We start from the raw sequence: 25,689 nt of genomic DNA, 5'->3' as shown, positions 1-25,689 counted from the left end.
TTCTTTGCAAAAATGGTGATGGAAGCCAGATTGGAGTGGGTTGGAGAGTGAATGGAAGAGAGAAAGCGGAAATCAATGTGTGCAGCTAATGTTTTTTGAAGTTTTACCGTGAATGGGGAGTAGGGCAGTGGGTAGCAGTTACGAGGGGATATGCGTTGCAAGGATCTGTTTTATTTTTCAATATTGAGTGGAGATAATGTTTGTAGGCTTTTGTGATTGAGCCAATGAAGAGAAAGAAACTGATGATCTAGGAGAGAAAGAATTAACTGAAGGAGGGAAGTCCTTGAGAAGACACGAAGGGACAGGATGGAGTTGTGGAGCGAGGTGGGCTGTCTCAGATAGGCTGTTTCTTCCGTGGGATACACACATGCCTCAGGCACACATATGGGCTCTTACACAGCACACGCTCAGTAGCAGAGGGACTTGGCTGAAATGGAAGGGAAGCTGTTTCTGGAAGTGAATACTCAGAAGCTTCCCAAACTAATAAGCCATGCTGACATAGGTCCCTTCCTGTAGTCTATAGCCCAGACCAACACCTAGATACTGCTATCTTCCTTATACTCCCTCCTTGTGTTTATTTTTCATCATTGCTAAATTAAGCATTTTTAAGAAAAATTAAAAGTGTGTTTTTTGTATCCGTTTGTTGCTACAGAAACAAATAGAACCACATAAACTCAGAACTGTTCATCAGTTCAAGATGGATGGCAAGATGGGCGCTGGTGAAGAATTCTCTGTGAGCTGCAAAGGATTATGTTGGTTACCACACTGGAGGCAGCTGATCCCAAACAGCAACTTGCTTTGTTGTCTTAATGACCTGTATCTTTTCTTTTACGCAAACCAGAAGATTCAAAGAAAGTTAACTCATTTGAAACAGTGGACACAGTGTAGTGTAACTTGTTATACACATGGAAATAAATCTGTGCAAAGGTAAAACAGGAGACCCTGGCAGTGGCTATTCTGTTTTTCTTTTTTCTCCCTGCCTCCTTCCCCCACCTTTTCCTCCTCCTTCTTTCCCAGGGTTTCAATATGTATTGTGGAAAATTACTGCTTTTACTCAGAACTAAGTCTGTCACAAATGAGTCCCTCAGAGTAAATAAAAGATGGGTCATAGCTTGCATTTCAGAAGCCCAAGGCTTTGGCTGGTTTTGTGGACAGGATGATCTGATCCCACAGAAAGAATTGCCTCAAAGTTGCTTTCCGTAATTTGGGTGCCTGTGATGTACAAACAGGCAGGAAGATGGAAAAAGAAGAACAATTCTATTCTATTGAATAAATTGCTGTCCCTTCAAAGCAAACGTTAAACATTTCCTACAGTTATGTGTGCAAACATTCCAATTTATGAGAAAAGATTTTTCCCAAAGGGATATGCTGACCTTTCCAAGTTGAGCTGTTCAGAAAGGGGAAAAAATGCAATACACTCAGATGCCAAGTGTTTCTGACATTTGTGGCAGGAGAAAAAGGAAGTCTGTGATTTGCATTTGTCATAGGCCCTGCCTAAGTAGTGGTTGGGTCCAATATGTTTTTCTCTTGAGGAGTTTTCATTTTGAAAGTTTGGGGGTAGGTTCCGACTTCCATTTTGGCTCAGTGAGCACTTTTACAAAATTCACTTATTCCCAGTCTTACCAGGCAAAATGTGTACAGTGAAGCAGTAACCTAGGCAATTAAAAATAGCAGTTTACAGAAATCAAATCTTGAAAGAATGCCAACAAACTCCCAATGGTCCTGGGAGAAAAAAAACAATTGGAAAGTCCAAATAGAATATAAACAACATGTTTATATCAGGTAATTATTTTCAAACCACTGGAAGACATTCTCTGCTGTGACTACTGATTCTCCCTCAATCACGATGATTGTGGTAACTAATGGTTATAACAATGATTCCAAAGAATTTTAAAATTAAAAAAGGTTTAAATGCTACTCAAAAGTTTGTGTTAGAAGACTGGAATATTTCAGCAGCATTTAAGTTTTGTAAAAGGTGTGTCTCTCTCAAAAATAAATTTTCAACATAAAAAAACCCAATACACAAAACACATAAAAGTGCAGTGTTTGGAACAGGGCACCAGGCCTGGAGACCTCCCATTTGCCTCCCTCTCATCTCCTGCAGTGGTTCCAGTGTCACCTCTGCGAACAGTTTAAAAACCAGTTCACTATATACCAGGTTCTTTGAAAACTGCCACTTCAAGTAAGATGTCCTATGTGGTAACTCTCGGTTCATTGGAAGAGCAAGTACTCTGGATAATGCTGAGGGACTCGATCTTCTACTGTCCTAAACAAATTAATGCTAATAGAGATGTTTTCTAACCTTTTCTCACAAAACTCTGTTTGCCACTGCTCTGTTGATTTGAGTGGGAAGAGAGTCACTCCATCTCCAGAGGCAATGGAAGCATCTGGGATTATGGATGTGAAATGATGATGTAAAACCCACAGTCCAGGCTTTCTAGTGAATGCTGTTAAAGGCAGGCGTCAGAGCTTTCCTCCTCATGGCCCTAGAGTTCCTCCCATGGTAATCGTATCTGGCCCACCTTCAGAGATATTTTCACCCTTGTTCCTTGAAAGTAGCGTTTCTGATCAAAGCTATTTGAATGACTGAAAAATTAAATTTTTGCTAGACTGTAGCTTTAATGGACTGGAATATGAAAACTATTAACAACTGCAATATTTCTCTAATTTGATGGTGCAGTAAGATCCTTCCTCTCCTTCCTTGCAATCAAATAGCTCACAGTGTTTGAAATGGTTTGCCAGCCTCACTTTCTACAGTAAACAGCAGGTGCTGGCATTTTAAACTGACCTTTAATTCTTCTGAACCAGCACATTATTTCTGGCTTGTATGGAGAAAATGAAAAACTTGAAAGCAGTCTTAATAATTTTCACACTGAAAGAAGTACATGGAAAAAAGTTTTAAAGATGATCACCCATGTACCACGTTACTCCACAAGGGCTCCTTCAAATCAAGACAGATAGGCAATTAAGAGGTCTGGATGCACTGCAGAGCTTCAAAAAGGAATCAAAATCACTTGTGTGCTTTAAACTTAAATAGGGCACACTTCATATCTCTATTCTTATGCACAGCTTACTTTATTGACCACTACAATAAAATACTGAGTAAAAACTTTTTTTTCATTTATTTCAAGGACCAGTATATCTAATGATGTCACTTTTCTCCATAAAATAGGTAACCACTCATTTTACCCAGGAATAGTCAACAGGTTTGGAAACTGCATTGCTGTATAAATTAAGGATTCAAATTAAGGTCTGAATATTTTAACAAATGAAACCAATTACCAGAAGATATTAATATCTTATAATGAGCCAAAATTGACCCAAGAATAAGAAACCATAGCAATTTCTCTCAACACACCACCAACTCAGACTACGTCCTTTGAATTTCCCGTTCACGGGGATGATTTTGTTTGTGCCAATCACTCTCTGAACCAGATCCTGAAGACACGTGTTAGGAAGATACCCAGACAAGGCCAGGGACACAATTTGTAGCAGGAAAGTCTCTGGGTGTAGTACTGGTCTGCACATGTATGAAACCTGTGACCTTGACCTCATTTGAAATGTGACCCAATCAAGTGAGCTAATTGCCCTATGCAAATGTGTGAATATAAACCACACTTCATTTTGCCTTGATTATAACATCTGACCCAAGTAACCTGGAAATACATAATTATATGGCATTGACATTCAACCACAGTTGTTATTTATATGAAAATAAAAGCCAAGCTAATTTCTTTCATGTTTATTAAATACATTCTTAGAAACCAAATGGGTATTATCTACTATCATTTGTAACATCATTGAGCTCTTTAAGAACCAGAGAGGAATGACTAAAAGGTCATTCTTTGGCAGCTCGTAGTTTCATCAAGTGAAGATAGGCCTTGGAAACCATAGTCCATTTAGAATGCTGATTGAACACTAACATAGCTGCTCTCAAAGCTTGCTATTTTCCTTCCCATTAAGCTGGCACACAATTGTCTTTCTAAGCTTTGGTTTCCTTACATGTCAAGTGGGGATAATGTCCACCTCAATGGATGTGAGGAGTCACTGATAGTTAAAATTCTCAGATGGTGCCGAGCCACAGAGTCAATGTTGATTCTCTTTCTTATTAAACTTGCAGTTCAACTTAAAGGTGTGTAAAAATTAATTTTGTAAGATCAGTCAACTTCTCCCACTCTCCTCAGGGAAGGGGCTGCAACATCAGTGTGTGGTGAGAGGTGGGAGGTGTGCACAGGATCCCATGAGAAAGTGCGTGCAGGGGCTGACAACTACTGTTGTTGAGTGCTTATATATGTTGCCAGGGACTATACTGAACACTCAGTCTTGGTTAACCCTTAAAACCACCACCACCATTAAAAAGATTTGCAATCACAGGCGATTTGTTTAATACTGCCCCATCTCTGCAGCAGCTGGAGAACTCTGAGAAGCTCTCAAAATTGATGTGATCAGAGCAGTATATAGGCAAGGTCCCTGCAAAAATAGCCATGGAAGTTCCCTGAAGGGAAAGGCTGAGATTGTCCTGGGTGGTCAAAGACTTCTAGTGAGTTTCTCTGTAACACTCCTGATTGTGGATTAGCAGTTGCAACAGCAGGTATGCAAGGGTAGAAATCTGTTGTATGGGGTGGAGGATGAGGGGTCTTCTAGAATAGTGTCTCTTTCTGGCTTAGGAGATTGAGGCTTCTGGTGAAAAAGCATATTAACTACTCTCAAAACTTACTCTAGTTACTGAGCAGTCCAATGGCCATGACTAAGGGACACTGAAAATAAAAGATAGAAAGCAAAGTAGGGACTTCCCTGGTGGTGCAGTGGTTAAGAATCTGCCTGCCAGTGCAGGGTACAAGGGTTTGAGCCCTGGTCCGGGAAGATCCCACATGCCGCGGAGCAACTAAGTCCGTGTGCCACAACTACTGAGCTGGCGCTCTACAGCCCGCGAGCCACAACTACTGAAGCCCATGCGCCTAGAGCCCATGCTCCTCAACAAGAGAAGCCACAGCAATGAGAAGCCTGTGCACAACAATGAAGATCCAACGCAGCCAAAAATAAAATAAATGAATACATAAATTTAAGGAAAAAAAAAAAAAGCAAAGTAAAGGAGAGACTTCCCTGGAGGTCCAGTGGGTAAGACTCCATGCTTCCAATGCAGGGGGCCTGGGTTCGATCCCTGGTCATGGAACTAGATCTCGCATGCATGCTGCAATTGAAGAAGTCCATATGCCGCAACTAAGAAGTCCGCATGCCGAAACTAAAGATCCCACAGGCTGCAAGGAAGATTCCGCGTGCCGCAACTAAGACCTGGAGCAGCCAAAATAAAACATAAATAATTTTTTAAAAAAGAAAGCAAAGTGAAAGAAAGTTACTAGCTGTTGATGTAACCTTGAAACAGCCTTGGTTGTATTAAAGAAAATGGAAGTAAATTACACAAAGAAAAAAAAAGCTGTCTTTGATATTAGGAGAGAACTTAAATTTTAAAAATCTGTATAATGGGAAAAACAAGTTAAGTTATTAGCTACTAAAATGAGCTCTTAATGGATCCACCATCTTCTTCAGCCCTCCATTCACCTGTAAGAGAGGGGAGAAGCTCCTTCGCCTGCAACCATCTGCAGGCCCTAGAGCACCCCAACCTCCCAATTTTTCAGCCAGAAGCACCCACCTTGGTAATTGCTGTATTTGCCAACACACTTACGAAAGATTTCCTTTGAACAAGGGGCTAAGCAGTGTGAGAATCGTTTCAGTAGGTTACCTCAAAGCTGAACTACAAAGGATTGAAGAAAATGTAAATGTTAGCTGTATGTGGCCCAGAGCATGCCTTTAGTAAATACATCATCCAGATGAGCACAATAAAGCAAATACTGCAACAAACCAAGTCACAGGAATTTTTTGGTTTCCCAGTGCATACAAAAGTTACGTTTATACTATACTGTAGTCTATTAAGTGTGCAATAGCATTATGTCAAAAAAATGTACATACCTCAACTTTTTAAATACTTTATTGCTAAATATGCTAACCATCATCTGGGCCTTCAGTGAGTCATAATCTTTTTCTGGTGGAGGGTCTTGCCTCGATGTTGATGGCTGCTGACTGATTAGGTTGGTGGTTACTGAAGACTGGGGTGGCTGTGAAAATTTATTAAAGATAACAATGAAGTCTGATGCATTGATTGACTCTTCCTTTCTAGGAATTATTTCTCTGTAGCATGCAGCACCGTTTGATAGCATTTCACCCACAGTAGAACTTTTTTCAAAATTGGAGTTGCTCTTCCCAAACCCTAGTGCTGCTTTGTCAATTAAGTTTATGTAATATTCTACATCCTTTGCTGCCACTTCAACAATCTTCACAGCATCTTCACCAGGAGCAGATTCCATCTCAAGAAACCACTTTCTTTGGCTCTTCTGTAAGAAGTAACTCTGGATCCGATTAGCTTTATCATGAGATTGCAGCAATTCAGTCACATCTTCAGGCTCCACTTCTAATTCTAGTTCTTTTGCTATTTCCACATCTGCAGTGACTTCCCCCACTGAAGTCTTGAACCCTTTAAACTCATCCATGAGGGTTTTAAGCAACTTCTCCCAAATGCTTTTATGTTGATATTTTGACCTTTCCCCATGAATCATGAATGCTCCTAATGGCATCTAGAATAGTGATTCCTTTCCATACGGTTTTTAATTGACTTTGCCCAGATCCATCTGAGGAATCACCATCAATGGCCGCTGTGGCCTTACAAAATGTATTTCTTAAATAATAAGACTTGAAAATCGAAATTACTCCTTGATGCATGAGCTGCAGAATGGTTGCTGTGTTAGCAGGCTAGAAAACAATATGAATCTCATTGTACATCTCCATCAGAGCTGGAGAACTGTCCATCTCCATCAGAGCTGGAGCATTGTCCATAAGCAGTAATATTTTGAAAGGAATCTTTTTTTTTTTTTGAGCAGTAGGTCTCAACAGTTGGCTTAAAATATTCAGTAAACCATATTGTAAACTGACATGCTGTTATCAATGCTTTGTTGTTCCATTTGTAGAGCACAGGCAGAGTAGATTTAGCATAATTCTTGAATATCCTAGGATTTGGGGAATGGTAAATAAGCATTGGCTTCAACTTAAAGTCACCAGCTGCATTAGCCCCTAACGAGAGAGTCAGCCTGTCTCTTGAAGATTTGAAGCCAGGCATTGATTTCTCTCTAAATATGAAAGTCCTAGATGGCAACTTCTTCCCATGTAAACCTGTTTCACCTACATTGAAAATCTGTTGTTTACTGCAGCCATCTTCATTAATAATCTTAGCTAGACCTTCTGGATGACATTCTGCAACGTCTACATTAGCACTTGCTGCTTAACCTTACACATTTGTTAGGGAAATGACTTCTTCCTTAAACCTCATGGACAAATCTCTGCTAGCTTCCAACTTTTCTTCTGCCACTGCCTCACCTCTCAGCCCTCACAGAACTGAAGAGAGTTAGGGCCTTGCTCTGGATAAGGCTTCTGGATTAAAGGAATGTTGTGGGTAGTTCGATCTTCTATCCAGACCACTAGAACTTTCTCCATGTTAGCAATAAAGCTTTCTTATCTGTATGTTCCCTGGAGGAGCACTTTAAATTTCCTTCAAGAACTTTTCCTTTACATTCACAACTTGGCTGTTAGGCACAAGAGGCCTAGCTTGGGCCTATCTCAGCTTTCAACATGCGTTCCTCACGACTTAATCATTTCTAGCTTTTTGATTTAAAGTAAGAGATGTATGACTCTTCCTTTCTTTTGAACACTTAGAGGCCATCGTAGGGTTTTAAATTTGCCTAGTTTCAATATTGCTGTGTCTCAGGGAATAGGGAGGTGGGAGGAGAGGGACAAAGACGGGGGAAGGGCTAGTTGGTGAAGCAGGCAGAACACATACAACATTTATCGATTAAGCTCACTGCCGTATCTTATATGGGTATGGTGCACACCCCCAAAACAACAGTAAATTAAAAATCACTGATTACCATAACAAATACAATAATCAAAAAGTTTGAAATACTGTGAAAATACCAAAATGTAATGAAGTGAGCAAAGGCTGTTGGAAAACTGGTGCTGATAAACTTGCTCAACACAGGGTTGCCACAAACCTTGAATTTGTTAAAAATACAGTATCTGCAAAGCACAACAAAGCAAAGTGCAACAAAACAAGGTATACCTGTACTGACAAAGTTTAGGCTTTTTGGAACATTGGCCGTGGTTAAATTTATACTCTAGTGGTAAGCTTGTAGAGTGGTGTTGAAGATCAATCCAGATGCCAGTTTCTATAGTTACCACCTTCTTCCCAACCACCAATCTTCATCCAGGAACAGTCACTGCCCTGGCCAGAGGCAAGTACATGTTGAAACTGAGGAATTCAGATGCTGACTATTGACTCAATTAAAGATGCTACTAAAAAAGAGCCAGGATTCAATTAGAGGATATCCCTAGCTAAAGCTTAATAAAAGGAGATGGCTAGAAACCATGAAATATATATATATATAAAAAACACAGAATAAGTTTCACATGTTTTTGATTATTATCTCAGTACATGAAATGCACAATTCAGATGATGGGTAGCACTTCACTAATTCTGTCTATGCCTATCCATATTTCTTTTTTACTTCTACTAATAAGCTTCTAAAACTGATAATCCTTTGCTAAAATTAAGAAACCATAAATTTAGAAGCTAAAGGAGCCAGTTTGCTACTAAAGGATTTATCATATGTATTTAACTCCATGACTTCTTTTGGAACAATATACCCAATTTAATACAGGAGTTTAGTTTACATACCAACAGAGGTAAAAAAATTCAAGAATTCCTATCTATTCTTTCCATGAGAAAAATCTCTTTCTTCCTAATTAATCATACAGACTATAATTTCTATCCAGTCTTTATTTCTAAATAAACAAAAATAAAAAATCAAACAAAAAACAAAATCTCACACATGAAAATCATGACCAAAGCAGACTTTGCGGGAAAAATAACTATGCGGGGGAAAAAAAAAATAATAACTATGGGGGAAAAACAGTAAGACTGATTGTACTAAAGGAGAAATTATCCTTTCGAACCCCCAATTTAGAGAAAGCACATAGCATTCCTATAATAACTAAAATAAATACAAATGACATAAGATAATTTATTTATTATTAAAAATTTGAGTTTAATTCTATTTAATTGGGAGTTTACTGGCAAAAACTCTCTAATAAACATAACTGAAAATATAGCTTGGGGCTATAACAGGAATTTTTTTATCAAAGTTAAATTTCAACCGCTTCCACTTTGCTGTACACCTGAAACTAACACACTGTAAATCAACTGTACTCCAATAAAAATTTTTTTAAAATAAAAAATAAATTGCATTTAGTCTGGAAGCTTAGGGTAAGAACTTAGCTCATTGTATAGTTTGTGATTTTACCATGAAATATCACTTAATTCAAATAAATTAGCAGTATTTGGCCTGTAGAGTATTTACGACATTTTCAAAATCCACAAAATGTTCATTTGTAAAATAAGAAAGTAAAAATATTAAATTCTAAAGCCATAGAAGGTCAGGCTGGATGTATTTTAATTGTGGAGACAAAATTAATGAGATTTTAAACTATCAAATCTACATTTTTCCCTATGAACACAGTATATATCTATTTCCTGAAAACTGTTTTGGAGCTAGTCAACATCTGAAAATAGAAGTATTATTATTCCTATCTTGTTTTAATAAATCAATAATGTTACCTTAGTCAACAACATAGGTAACCTGCATTATATCAGATATATAAAACTGATACAGAAATTATCTAAAAACTTTGAAATAGTAAAACTGAAGGCTATATGCATTTGTAAATTAATACCTTTTGGTGGGGAGGAACTAAGGTACTTAAAGATACCACAACATCTAAAAATCTAAAATGACAGGGAAAAAACTACTAATACTAGCTTTTAAAACTCACAAGTTATAATAATGTAAAACAAATTTGCCATTTTAACTGATTTTCAATATGTTTACACATGTAATATAAATGACAAATATGTATAACAACACCATCTAAAAGAAAACAATGATGTACAAAATGTTTGTAATAAATAAAATTATTGCATTTAATGTCATTTTCTTGAAAACTGAAATTACCAGATCCCTTATGAATACCAGTTCAAGTTAAAGGAAATGTGTGCCAATACCAGCTTCTGACAACAAAAATAAGAAGTTAAAGCTCTGCAAGTTTGTCTGATTTAGGTCAGGTAATCATGGAAACAAAAGAATATTTAAAATTATTTATTTTATCATTATGCACACTGAAGGAAAGCGTTATAGACAGCAGAGTTCTTTCCCACCATAAAATTTACACCCATTAGCTAGAAACACTAGCTTGAAGAGGTACTGACATATTCCATTTGTAATAATTTTTCTACAGCAAACAATTGTCTTACAGTTGGAACATGTTGAAGAAAATATTGTCTCACAAGTCTTTTTTGTTCTTTGAGTCTCAATCACCAAGAGTTCAAGGGACTTTGAAAGAATCCTGGTGTCCTGTATGGCCTGATGAGAATGCATCAAGCAGTGTATTTGTATTCTGAAAATACTCTTAGCTCCATACAAATGTTGCTTGGGTTGCGGAGCTCATATTTCTCCCACTGGCACTATGCATCTGAAGGACATTTTGTTATGAAAGTTTCACACCAATTTTGTTTTGTTCCTTCTTCATTAGCCGCTGTGCTTCCTTTTCCATTTTCTTCCTTTGTTGTTCTGCTGCTCTCTTTTCTCTGTCTGCTATCTTCTGCTGCCTGAAAAGAAACATACACGTATTTTTACTTTTAGAAAACACTACACAGGTAAAATGGCGAATAAATTCCAGAAAGAAACAGCACTGCCCTTTTACTATCATCAAATTTAAGTTTAAAAAGTCTTCATTCTTCTCACTGCTTTGAAATTTCAAAGATTTTCAAAAACAGTATATTTTTTTTAACCTTTAGAACATGACTTGCAAAATAAAAAAGGTATTATCTCTGTTTTAAAAATAAGTAAAATGGGGGCTTCCCTGGTGGCACAGTGGTTGAGGGGTCCGCCTGCCAATGCAGGGGACACGGGTTCGTGCCCCGGTCCAGGAAGATCCCACATGCTGCAAAGTGGCTGGGCCCGTGAGCCACGGCCACTGAGCCTGCGCGTCCGGAGCCTGTGCTCCGCAACGGGAGAGGCCACAACATGAGAGGGCCACGTACCACCAAAAAAAAAAAAAAAAAAAAAAAAAAAAGTAAAATGGGGCATTCAGGTTAAGTGAAATGTCCAAAATCATAAGATTAAGGTTAAGAACGCACATCTCCTGATCCCTCTTCTTCAGATTATTTTCACTAAAACACTACTTCCATTGGACCACACCTTCTTTTTGGTACCATTCAGAAAAGCCTGATATTTAGGATTAAATATTCTGTTATTATAATAGTTAAAAACAGTCAGCTAAAGGATGTCAAGAACACTGATGTACAGAGCACAAAACAAAGAGAAAATGGAAACTTAAGGCATGACTTCCAGCTAGAAGCTAGAAATCTATTTAAAGATTTGACTAGCTCTACTAATGAAGGGGCAGAATGGTGGGTATTTACTAATTACACATTATGAAACACCTTCCCCCCAGTCCCTCCCTAACTCCACTGATCTAGAATCATTAAACCCCTCTATATTTATTGATTTTTTTTTAATTGAAGTAGAGTTGATTTACAATGTTCTGTTAATTTCCACTGTATGGTAAAGTGATTCAGTTATGCATATATATACATTTTTTAAAATATTCTTTTCAATTATGGTTTATCACAGGATATTGAATATAGTCTGTATACTATACAGTCGGACCTTGTCATTTATCCGTTCTATATATAGTAGTTTGCATCTGCTAAACTCCAAGTCCCAATCCACCCCCATCCCCGCCCGGCAACCACAAGTCTGTTCTCTATGTCTGTAAGTCTGTTTCTGTTTCGTAGATAGGTTCATTTGTGTCATATTTTAGATTCTACATCTAAGTGCTCTATCTTATTGATTTGTAGGGGAAGTGGGAGTAGGAGTGTGGTGATGAAATAGGAGAAAGAAGAACAGAAGTTGGTCCTGGGTCTGAAGGTTTAGGATATGAGAAAGTAAGTCAAGAAGCATACAAGGCTGAGGAAGGAAGCTGTAGGGCACAACTGGGCAGCAGACAGGCAACACTGGATTATACAAAGAAAAATCTAGTGTGGATTACCCATATATGGGACAGCTCAAAGCTGGCTATAGTGAGTGAAATGTATATACACTTCTCAATCATACTTACAAATGGGAGTAAGCAGAGGTATGGATGACCAAAATTCAAGAAAGTAGAGAGACTTATTTTAGGCAACAGTTTGACCGTCACCATCAATTAACTAAAATTTCAAAAGAATAGTTTTAAAAAATCTGCTTTTCACTAGCTCTTCTCACTTTCAAGCAAAACTGATATCTGCACTAAAAGCATCAAAATGTTTGTGGCAAAAAAGAAAGAGAATTAAAAAGGGCTGGCTAGGGCTTCCCTGGTGGTGCAGTGGTTGAGAATCTGCCTGCTAATGCAGGGGACACGGGTTCGAGCCCTGGTCTGGGAGGATCCCATATGCCACGGAGCAACTAGGCCTGTGAGCCACAACTACTGAGCCTGCGCGTCTGGAGCCCGTGCTCTGCAACAAGAGAGGCCGCGATAGTCAGTGGCCCACGCACCGCAATGAAGAGTGGTCCCCGCTTGCCACAACTAGAGAAAGCCCTCGCACAGAAATGAAGACCCAACACAGCAAAAATAAATAAATAACTAACTAAATTCCTACCCCCAACATCTTCTTTAGAAAAAAAAAAGGGCTGGCTAGGTTACAAACAAATAAGATAATAGAGCTTTGACCTAGTTACTAGCTGATATATAAACATCAACAATTAATATTTCTGGTACAAGAGGCAACTTAGACATTAATGCAGACAAAATATATTTTTCCTGTCCAGATACATGTCTGGAATCACTAAGGTACCAGAATCTTTTTCCTTAATGATACTGATCATAGTACTGGTAGTATTTAAAGTGGCAATGGGGAACAGGCTAGGTTAGAGGCTATGGATTATGGATACACTTTTAAAATTCTCAGTGTTATCCTGGGGGTGGTAACAACATATGGAAGCCTCCAGGTGTTTTTGGCTCTACTTATGCAACCTGAAGCAAGAAACATGTCTATTACTGACTAATAGGCTCCCTCTCCCAAGCTGTCGTATCAAAAGCACTAAGTTTGAGTTTTTTGGTCTTGTTTTGTTCAGGGTGCAAGAAGACAGGGTGAAAAAGAAAAGATTTTCGTACAGTGAATGTTCAGCTACTTGTGAACTCATAAACTCTACAGTGTTGGCATTAAGATTACTGGATTCAAAATGAATAGCTCCTTCCTTTATCATCCTTGTGGTTGATGACACCAATCATCACTAGAATCCCCAAAATGTTCTAAAATACCCAGACTTCTGTATCTATGATTTATCCAAAAGAAACAGAGTAAAAAATAAAAAAATAAGTGACACCTTTTTTGACAATCCATGCAACATACATGTTTACAATTTTAAAACTATTTCCTTTATACTGAATAATTATCAAGCAGGAACTAAATATTTAAAACTCTCACAAATTTACTGACTTTTGTAATGTGACCCCTTCCTGTTTAAAAAAAAAAAGCTCAAAACAGTAAGGACAAGATCAAAAAAAGGTCAGCCTTAACTCCCAGTTATTTAACTACACCCTCTGCTGGTTGTTCAAGGTAATTATAATTTATTGGTAAAGACAGGAAAGGACAACACAAAAATGAAATCAGTTGTTTTGTTAAGACAGTCAAATAAAGAGTAATTCATTTTCTATCCCAATTATAAAAACCATATTTGAAAAAAACACATTGCTATATTTTACTTTATCATCTTGAAAAATGCAAAAGTAATTTAGACACATTTCCATATCTGAGTTTTCATCAGTGATGACAGTCACAGACTCTCTCAAGGTAAATTCTCCTTTTACTCTTTGACCTAATGTGGTAGTAGCAAGAATTAAGTTTACTGCTCACAAAAACAAAGAAAGAAGAACATAACCAACAAAAACAAACTTGAAAACCTCCAGAATAATATTTTCTGTAGAGCAGGCAGTAAGTATATGACTTATGTTATCTACCTCAGGGCTTTCAAGTACATAAATTGAAGCACACACACAAATGTAGAGTACAATACAAGTTATTTTCAAATAGCAGTGCTATTCACTGCTCTATTCAAATGAGCAGTGCTGGCGCTATGCCAGACCACGGGGAAACAAAACTAAAGGTATAACTTCTGACCTAAAGAACATACATTGTTGTGACTCACATTTCACGGTAGGACATTTCAAGAGATAAATATATTTTATAGGGAATGAAGTAGAAAGCATATAGTTCAATATGGTGTATATATGTAAAAGGTCTCATTCTCCATTAATAAATTATTCTTTTGTATCTATACTGCTTTAAATTGTTGGTTTCTGTGAGGTTTTAATCATATAAAATAGCATATGTCATCTGAAATACAAAAAAACTATCCCATATTATCAAGGTTCAAATGAGAATGACGAAAAATACAACGTTTGGCCGAATAAGCTTTCTTGACCTTCAATGCGACATGAACAAAACCAGTCCTTCCACTCAGGCCGCAGTGTAAATATTACTCAAATACCTCAGAACTTCTTCGGCTTGCCAGGCTGCATCTTCTTCTTCTTCCCATGCATTGGTATTTTCCTGCCAGGTATCCAAGTCACCTAATTCAGGCTACAATAAAACAAAACAAAGCAAAATTACAATGGTCAAGAGCCATCCATTTTCCACTCAGTGGTCAAGACAGTATTTTTTTAAAAAAGAATTTATTATTTATTTATTTAATTAATTAATTTTTGGCTGCGTTGGGTCTTCATTGCTGCGTGCGCGGCTTTCTTAGTTGCAGTGAGTGGGGGCCACTCTTTGTTGCGATGCGTGAGCTTCTCATTGTGGTGACTTCTCCTGTTGCAAAGCACGGGCTCTAGGTGCGTGGGCTTCAGTAGTTGTGGCTCGCAGGCTCTACAGCACAGGCTCAGCAGCTCTGTGGCATGTGAGATCTTCCCGGACCAGGGCTCAAACCCATGTTCCCTGCATTGGGAGGCGGATTCTTAACCACTGCGCAACCAGGGAAGCCCAAGAAGAGTATCTTTTAAAGCATAACTCAGACCTTGTCATTGCCCTGTATCTTCTCCACTTTCTTAACACATCCTATATAGGCTCAAATGATCGCCCCTGGTTTGCCCGGAACTGAGGGATTTCCTGAGACGCATGACCTTCCATACTCAACAGTCCTGGCAAATCCAGCTTTCTTCCTACTTTATGTTTTAAACGATACTCCTTTTATATTAACTTTTCTTTTTTTGCCTACTTTAGTTTGGAATAGACAAGAATAGAACATTTGTTCTCTCTGTTATCTCTCTTTTCAATAAGAAAAAGGAGTTGGGGGTGGAGAAAAGAGAAGAGACAGACTGATCCCAGGCTAGTTTAGAGATGCTTGACTGGACTACTCTGTGCTGGGGAGATGAACTGGAACAACCAACGTCTCCAAACTAGCATAGTCATCTCCATTTAAGCACAAGCAATTTTCTAGATTTTTCAGTGGTAGTTACTGTCTGGTCCCAGGCAAAAATGACAAGTCAGGCAAAATTTACTCTTTATTGGAGTATTTCTTCTATATTGTGCTTCCTTTTGCCTGTCTTACTTACTTGATACCATCGGGCTGGCCACACTACCTTCTACTATTCCCCAGGCCAGACCTCTAAAAGTTCACTTTTTCCTTCCACAAACAATGAAAATGCTCATTCTAGAATGTTTAGTTGGTGGGGAAATAATTACATGCGTAAAATAACTGGCACCAAGCTGTGAACAGATTTATTATATTCTCTTTTGAGTACTTAGACCTAAAACCGAAATAAAATGTGTTGAATTTTCTGCTCTTAACCATAAGTGAGATACAATCCTCTGTTAAAAAATTTTAAAAAATATTTCTGATTGTATGTTTAATGTAAATTTCTAAAAGTAAACTAGCTAAATCAAAGAAAAGGATTTTCAAAGTCACTGAATGACTCTCTTGAAAAGTTATACCAACTTATTCTCCTGACAGCAGTAGGTGGAAGTCTTGTTTCCTTGTATTTTTGTCAATACGAGTAGGTAATTGCCTTCTTTTCTATCTTTGCTAATATGTTAAGATTTAAAATGGTGTCTTGTTAATTTACTTTGAATTGCTTTGAGAACCAATAAGATCAAACTTTTCTTCATGTTATCAGGTTATGTCTATTTCTTATTTGTAAATTTAGACATTTTTCCACTGAGGTGTTTGACTTTTAGTGTATAAAACACTTAGACACAAAAAATGTGAAATGACTAAGACCATAAAAAAAGGAGTAACTGATCCTTTAGTAGAGATGGTCTTCTAAGTAAAAAAGAAAAAGTTTTAATTAACAGATTTGCTACATTAAAAACTAAATACATCTGCCCATCAAAAACATCCAAACTAAATTATAAAGCTGATAATAAAGTGAAAATTGTAAAAGATGACAGAAGAGTTAATATCCTTAGTATAAAAAGAGCTATCACAGAATTAGGAATTCTGTGGATTCCTAATCCACAGAAACTATGAGACAAAAAAAAATATTTATTGTTGTTCAAGCCACTAAGTGTGGGGTTGTTATACAACAATGGATAACTAATGTAATCAAGCAGTCAATAATTACTAATCAATAATTAATCAATCAAAACATACTTAAAAGCTAGGGTCTGGGGAGGGGTATGGACAGTGATGTGTTTTAAAAAGTTCAAAGGGACAATCATCGACAAGAAGACACTGGAACTCACCAAAAAAGATACCCAACATCCAAAGACAAAGGAGAAGTCACAATGAGACGGTAGGAGGGGCGCAATCACAGTAAAATCAAATCCCATAACTGCTGGGTGGGTGACTCACAGACTGGAGAACACTTATACCACAGAAGTCCACCCACTGGAGTGAACGTTCTGAGCCCCACGTCAGGCTTCCCAACCTGGGGGTCCAGCAACGGGAGGAGGAATTCCTAGAAAATCAGACTTTGAAGACTAGTGGGATCTGATTGCAGGACTTTGACAGGCCTGGGGGAAACAGAGACTCCACTCTTGGAGGGCACACACAAAGTAGTATGCACATCGGGACCCAGGGGAAGGAGCAGTGAACCCAGGGAAGACTGAACCAGACTTACCTGCTAGTGTTGGAGGGTCTCCTGCAGAGGCAGGGGGTGGCTGTAGGTCAATGTGGGGACAAGGACACTGGCAGCAGAAGTTCTGGGAAGTACTCCATGGTGTGAGCCCTCCCAGAGTCTGTCATTAGCCCCACCAAAGAGCCCAGGTAGGCTCCAGTGTTGGGTTGTCTCAGGCCAAAAAACCAACACGGAGGGAACCCAGCCGCACCCATCAGCAGTCAAGCCGATTAAAGTTTTACTGAGCTCTGCCCACCAGAGCAACCGTCAGCTCTACCCACCACCAGTCCCTCCCATCAAAAAACTTACACAAGCCTCTTAGATAGCCTCATCCACCAGAAGGCAGACAGCAGAAGCAAGAAGATCTACAATCCTGCAGCCTGTGGAACAAAAACATATTCACAGAAAGATAGACAAGATGAAAAGGCAGAGGGCTATGTACCAGATGAAGGAACAAGATAAACCCCCAGAAAAATGACTAAATGAAGTGGAGACAGGCAACTTCCCAGAAAAAGGATTCAGAATAATGATAGTGAAGATGATCCAGGACCTCGGAAGAAGAATGGAGGCAAAGATCGAGAAGGTGCAAGAAATGTCTAACAAAGACCTAGAAGAATTAAAGAACAAACAAACAGAGATGAACAATACAATAACTGAAATGAAAACTACACTAGAAGGAATCAATAGCAGAAAAACTGAGGCAGAAGAACGGATAAGTGACCTGGAAGACAGAATGGTGGAATTCACTGCTCCAGAACAGAATAAAGAAAAGAGAATGAAAAGAAATGAAGACAGCCTAAGAGACCTCTGGGAAAACATTAAACACAACAACATTCAATTATAGGGGTCCCAGAAGGAGAAGAGAGAGAGAAAGGACCAGAGAAAATATTTGAAGAGATTATAGTCGAAAACTTCCCTAACATGGGAAAGGAAATAGACACCCAAGTCCCAGAAGTGCAGAGAGTCCCATACAGGATAAACCAAAGGAGAAACATACCAGGACACATAGTAATCAAATTGGCAAAAGTTAAAGACAAAGAAAAATTATTGCAAGCAGCAAGGGAAAAATGACAACCTACAAGGGAACTCCCATAAGGTTAACAGCTGATTTCTCAGCAGAAACTCTACAAGCCAGAAGAGAGTGGCATGATATACTTAAAGTGATGAAAGGGAAGAACCTACAACCAAGATTACTCTACCTGGCAAGGATCTCATTCAGATTCGATGGAGAAATCAAAAGCTTTACAGACAAGCAAAAGCTGAGAGAATTCAGCACCACCAAACAAGCTCTACAACAAATGCTAAAGGAACTTCTCTAAGTGGGAAACACAAGAGAAGAAAAGGACCTACAAAAACAAACCCAAAACAATTAAGAAAACGGTCATAGGAACATACATATCGATAATTACCTTAAATGTGAATGGATTAAATGCTCCTACCAAAAGACACAGGCTTGCTGAATGGATACAAAAACAAGACCCATATATATGTTGTCTACAAGAGACCCACTTCAGACCTAGGGACACATACAGACTGAAAGTGAGGGGACGGAAAAAGATATGCCATGCAAATGGAAATCAAAAGAAAGCTGGAGTAACAATACTCATATCAGATAAAATAGAGTTTAAAATAAAGAATGTTACAAGAGACAAGAAAGGACACTACATAATGATTGAGGGATCAATCCAAGAAGAAGATATAACAATTATAAATATATATGCACCCAACACAGGAGCACCTCAATACATAAGGCAACCGCTAACAGCTATAAAAGAGGAAATCAACAGTAACACAATAATAGTGGGGGTCTTAAACACTTCACTTACACCAATGGACAGATCATCCAAAGTGAAAATAAATAAGGAAACAGAAGTTTTAAATGACACAACAGACCACATAGATTTAATTGCTATTTATAGGACATTCCATCCAAAAACAGCAGATTACACTTTCTTCTCAAGTGCGCACGGAACATTCTCCAGGATAGATCACATCTTGGGTCACAAATCAAGCCTCAGAAAAATTAAGAAAATTGAAATCATATCAAGCATCTTTTCTGACCACAATGCTATGAGATTAGAAATGAATTACAGGGCAACAAAACATAAAAATACACAAACACATGGAGGCTAAACAATACGTTACTAAATAACCAAGAGGTCACTGAAGAAATCAAAGAGAAAATCAAAAACACACCTAGAGACAAATGACAATGAAAACACGACAATCCAAAACCTATGGGATGCAGCAAAAGCAGTTCTAAGACGGAAGTTTATAGCTATACAAGCCTACCTCAAAAAACAAGAAAAATCTCAAATAATCTAACCTTACACCTAAAGGAACTAGAGAAAGAAGAGCAAACAAAACCCAAAGTTAGCAGAAGGAAAGAAATCATAAAGATCCGAGCAGAAATACATGAAATAGAAACAAAGAAAAAAAGAGCAAAGATCAATAAAACTAAAAGCTGATTCTTTGAGAAGATAAACAAAATTGATAAACCTTTAGCCAGACTCATCAAGAAAAAGAGGGAAAGCACTCAAATCAATAAAATTAGAAATGAAAAAGGAGAAGTTACAACAGACAGCACCGAAATACAAAGCACCCTAAGAGACTACTACAAGCAACTGTATGCCAATAAAATGGACAACCTGGAAGAAATGGACAAAATCTTAGAAAGGTATAACCTTCCAAGACTGAACCAGGAAGAAACAGAAAATATGAACAGACCAATCACAAGTAATGAAATGGAAACTGTGATTAAAAATCTTCCAACAGGGCTTCCCAGGTGGCGCAGTGGTTGAGAGTCTGCCTGCCGATGCAGGGGACACAGGTTCGTGCCCTGGCCCGAGAAGATCCCACAAGCCGCGGAGTGGCTGGGCCCGTGAGCCACGGCTGCTGAGCCTGCACCTCCAGAGCCTGTGCTCCGCAATGTGAGAGGCCACAACAGTGAGAGGCCCATGTACCACCAAGAAAAAAACCAAACAAACAAGTCTTCCAACAAACAAAAGTCCAGGACCAGATGGCTTCACAGGTGAATTCTATTAAACATTTAGAGAAAAGCTAACACCCATCTTTCACAAACTCTTCCAAAAAATTGCAGAGGAAGGAACATTCCCAAACTCATTTTATGAGGCCACCATCACCCTGATACTAAAACCAGACAAAGATACTACAAAAAAAAGAAAATTACAGACCAATATCACTGATGAATACAGATGCAAAAATCCTCAACAAAATACCAGCAAACAGAATCCAAGAACACATTAAAAGGATCATACACCATGATCAAGTGTGATTTATCCAAGGGATGCAAGGATTCTTCAATATACACAAAGCAATCAATGTGATACACCATATTAACAAATTGAAGAATAAAAGCCATATGATCAACTCAGTAGATGCAGAAAAAGCTTTTGACAAAATTCAACACCCATTTATGATTAAAACTCTCAAGAAAGTGGGTATAGAGGGAACCGACCTCAACATAGTAAAGGCCTTATACGACAAACCCACAGCAAACATCATTCTCAATGGTGAAAAACTGAAAGCATTTCCTCTAAGATCAGGAACAAGACAAGGATGTCCACTCTCACCACTATTATTCAACATAGTTTTGGAAGTCCCACCATGGCAATCAGAGAAGAAAAAGAAATAAAAGGAATACAAATTGGAAAAGAAGTAAAACTGTCACTGTTTGCAGATGACACGATAGTATACATGGAGAATCCTAAAAATGCCACCAGAAAACTACTAGAGCTAATCAATGAATCTGATAAAGTTGCAGGATACAAAATTAACGCACAGAAATCTCTTGCATTCCTATACACTAATGATGAAATATCTGAAAGAGAAATTAAAGAAACACTCCCATTTACCATTGCAACAAAAAGAATAAAATACCTAGGAATAAACCTACCTAGGGAGACAAAAGACCTGTATGCAGAAAACTGATGAAAGAAATTAAAGATGATACCAACAGACAGAGAGATATACCATGTTCTTGGATTGGAAGAATCAATACTGTGAAAATGACTATACTATCCAAAGCAATCTACAGATTCAGTGCAAACCCGATCAAATTACCAATGGCATTTTTTACAGAACTAGAACAAGACATCTTAAAATTTGTATGGAGACACAAAAGACGCCGAATAGCTAAAGCAATCTTGAGGGAAAAAAACAGAGCTGGAGGAATCAGACTCCCTGACTTCAGGGAGCTATAGTACATTAGTATATAGTATATTACAAAGCTATAGTAATCAAGACAATATGGTACTGGCACAAAAACAGAAATGTAGATCAATGGAACAAGATAGAAAACCTAGAGATAAACCCATGCACATATGGTCAACTAATCTTTTACAAAGGAGGCAAGGATATACAATGCAGAAAAGACAGTCTCTTCAATAAGTGGTACTGGGAAAACTGGACAGCTACATGTAAAAGAATGAAATTACAACACTCCCTAACACCCTACACAAAAATAAACTGAAAATGGATTTGAGACCTAAATGTAAGACGAGACACTATGAAACTCTTAGAGGAAAACATAGGAAGAACACTCTTTGACATAAATCACAGCAAGATCTTTTTTGATACACCTCCTAGAGTAATGGAAATAAAAACAAAAATAAACAAATGGGACCTAATGAAACTTCAAAGCTTTTTGCACAGCAAAGGAAACCATAAACAACACGAAAGAACAACCCTCAGAATGGGATAAAATATTTGCAAACAAATCAATGGAGAAAGGATTAATCTCCAAGATATATAAACAGCTCATGTAGCTCAATATTAAAGAAACAAACAACCCAATCCAAAAATGGGCAGAGACCTAAATAGACATCAAAGAAGACATACAGATGCCCAAGAGGCACAGGAAAAGCTGCTCAACATCACTAATTATTAGAGAAATGCAAATCAAAACCAATGAGGTATATCACCTCACACCAGTTAGAATGGGCATCATCAGAAAATCTACAAACAACAAATGCTGGAGAGAGTGTGGAGAAAAGGGAACCCTCTTGCACTGTTGGTGGGAATGTAAATTGATACAGCCACTATGGAGAACAGTATGGAGGTTCCTTAAAAAACTAAACATAGAATTACTATATGATCCAGCAATCCCACTACTGGGCATATACCCAGAGAAAACCATAATTCAAAAAGACACATGCACCCCAATGTTCACTGCAGTACTATTTACAATAGCCAGGTCATGGAAGCAACCTAAATGCCCATCGACAGACGAATGGATAAAGAAGTAGTGGTACATATATACAATGGAATATTACTCAGCCATAAAAAGGAACAAAACTGAGTCATTTGTTGAGACGTGGATGGATCTAGAGGCTGTCACACAGAGTGAAGTAAGTCAGAAAGAGAAAAACAAATATTGTATATTAATGCATGCATGTGGAACCTAGAAAAATGGTACAGATAAACTGGTTTGCAGGGCAGAAGTTGAGACACAGATGTAGAGAACAAACGTATGGACACCAAGGGGGGAGAGCCGCGGGGTGGTGGGGATGGTGGTGTGCTGAATTGGGCGATTGTGATTGACATGTACACACTGATGTGTATAAAATTGGTGACTAATAAGGACCTGCTGCATAAAAAATTAAATAAAATTAAATTAAAAAATTAAAAAAAAAAAAAAGGGCTTCCATGGTGGCACAGTGGTTAAGAATCTGCCTGCCAATGCATGGGACACGGGTTCGTGCCCTGGTCCGGGAAGATCCCACATGCCGCGGAGCAACTAAGCCCATGCACCACAGCTACTGAGCCTGCGCTCTAGAGCCCACAAGCCACAACTACTGAGCCCACTTGTCACAATTACTGAAGCGTGCGCGGTTAGAGCCTGTGCTCCATAACAAGAGAAGCCACTGCAACGAGAAGCCTGCGCACCGCAACGAAGAGTAGCTCCTGCTCGCCATAACCAGAGAAAGCCTGCGCACAGCAACAAAGACCCAACACAGCCAAAAATAAATAAATAAATAAATTTATTAAGAACAAAAACTAATACTAAACTTTCTTTGGGTTATTTGTATGGAAACATAATATAAATGTTTCAGACATTACATGAAATTCCTAAAAATCTTATATGTCCTGGTAGAATAAGTCATAATTCTAGTTATTACTTTAAAATGTATATCTCAGAAATAACTAAATTTCCTTGTCAATTGTATCATGAACTTTCATCAAATCTTTAACCGTGGTCATTTTTAAGTCTTTTGTCATTTATAGACAGTTCTGAGTGTACTCTGATGCTTTTGCAAAAATGTTCCTATAAACGGGTTTCATCTTCAAGGAATTCATGGAAGAGACTGACAAGTACAGGTTTCTGGCAACTGACTATACTGCTAAACTGAATGAATAAGCATTTTCAGAACTCTAATGGAAAACTGATGAATTCATAAAAGTGCTAACAAAAGATCAAGATGAAAAAAAATTAATTACATGGGACTGAGTGAACTGATAAGGATGATTTTAATTTTTGTGACTTTCTATTTGAATAAAACAAAAAACCCAAAAAAACCAACATCTACTTACATAAGCAGGTTGAACATTAAGCAAGATCCAAGAATTTAATATTTTTCTTCCCTAAATGCAAAGTAATGGTTTGCGTTTGAGATGTACACTTATTGGTAATCTGGCTATCGTTTTACATATTTAGTCATTGCTTTTTATATCGCAGTTCTAAGGAAAGCTTTTAGTCTAGAAAGTACTTTATATATACTTTTGAGTACCTTCAACTTCCATTTCAGACTCCTCATATTCCAAATGTGAACTTGTCTTAATCAGTTGGAAAGAATGTAGAGATTTATGGAGCTAATTTAAGAAATAGAGCACTTCTACTGAGAAAAGAGTTTTCTCATATCAACACTAGATAAAAAAATGACTTAGTTTGATATAAGAATTTCAGTCATTTATAGGAGAGTTTCCACAATGATTTTTCCCTTTAATTTGTTTCAAATAAATTAAATGTGACATCTCTATATCAACAACAAAAAAAAAAGAAAAAAAAAGTTCAAAGCTGATTCTGATAGACTCCAAGGTTGAAAATCACAGCTATATACTGTCCTCACTACTTTTGTCCATAGAAATGTTGTATTTAAGTCAAATCTATTTTAAGTTAAATCACACTTTAAATGTAAATATACTCTACTAGGGAAACAATTCATAACTTACTTAAAAATAACCTGCTATTAAGGTTAAATTTTAGTGGTAATCTCTTTAAAGGTCATATTTTTCACACACACACACACACACACACACACACACACACACACACACACTGTATTTTATTTTTACAAGAGATAAACTGACACCAAGCATTGTAAATGGATGACCATAGCAAAAGCAACGACTGCAATTACCAAATACGAAACACACTCACACTATGTCATAATATTGACATTCAGTCCAGTAATCCTCCACTGTAACAGGTCCTTTACTTTGCAGTGAATATTGATTTGTATATTTTTTGCCTCTGAGTCCTTGTGGGATTTTTTAATTTTTATTCAAACAGAAAGTCACAAAAATTATAATCATCCTCATCAGTTCACTCAGTCCCATGTAATTAATTTTTTTTTCATCTTGATCTTTTGTTAGCACTTTTATGAATTCATCACTTTTCCATTAGAGTTCTGAAAATGCTTATTCATTCAGTTCAGCAGTATAGGCAGTTACCAGAAACCTGTACTTGTCAGAGTCTTTTCCATGAATTCCTTGAAGATGAAACCCTTTTATAGGAACATTTTTGGAAAAGCATCAGAGTACACCCAGAACTGTCTGTAAATGACAAAAGACTTAAAAATGTAAAGGTCATATTTTTCAATAACATTTTTGTCTCTATCTTTTATGTGTACAATGGACCCTGATCTTCATATCTGATATAATTTATAATCTCATAAAAGGACAGGATTGGTAACCTCTCTTGATCTGCTACACCTGTTTCAAAGTCATACAAATACAAATACTATGTTCAATTCATTTTAATTTTTTTCTTCTTCTTTTAAGAAAATAGAAATGAAAAAAAAGCTCTTATCTGGATACCATTAGCATACTTACAGATTGATGAATAAAAGGCATATCTTGTGTAGCTGCTAGTCTACTAGAGAAACCTGTGCTACCATCTGGGATGCCAAAATTTAATGGTTCTCTCTTCTTAATAATGATCTGAAAGATTAATCACAAGAGAATTATAGGAACATTTTACATATCACTATATAAACACAGACAAATTATCTGACCAAAGCATCTTATAATTATTTAAAATATGTTCTACCTTTCTTCTTTTAAAATTTACAATGTAAAAAAAATTTTTTTAAGTCTATATAGAGCACCAAAATTCTTAGGCAACTGTCACACAAATCAGTTGCATACTAAGAAAAATTACATTTCACTTTTTTCTAAAACAATAAATTTTCC

At 37.5% G+C, this 25,689-nt stretch overlaps 1 protein-coding gene across 1 annotated transcript in view; it reads right to left on the bottom strand.

The window, feature by feature from the left end:
- Positions 1–9,362: 9,362 nt before the first annotated feature.
- The window catches only part of EBAG9 (estrogen receptor binding site associated antigen 9), a 31,946-nt gene continuing 15,619 nt past the window's right edge, over positions 9,363–25,689 (bottom strand). The window contains exons 5-7 of the mRNA XM_007466238.1: positions 25,330–25,437; positions 14,691–14,782; positions 9,363–10,765 (exon numbers count right to left, since the gene is read on the bottom strand). Coding sequence (XP_007466300.1) covers positions 10,645–10,765; positions 14,691–14,782; positions 25,330–25,437 — 321 coding nt within the window. The 3' untranslated portion in view covers positions 9,363–10,644. The remainder of the gene's footprint in view (positions 10,766–14,690; positions 14,783–25,329; positions 25,438–25,689) is intronic.

The sequence above is a fragment of the Lipotes vexillifer genome, unplaced genomic scaffold (genome assembly GCF_000442215.2).
Source record: "Lipotes vexillifer unplaced genomic scaffold, Lipotes_vexillifer_v1.1 scaffold508, whole genome shotgun sequence".
Taxonomy (NCBI): Eukaryota; Metazoa; Chordata; class Mammalia; order Artiodactyla; family Lipotidae; genus Lipotes; species Lipotes vexillifer.
The sequence above is the reverse complement of the archived record's forward strand: the minus strand, read 5'-3'. Positions and strand labels throughout refer to the sequence as shown.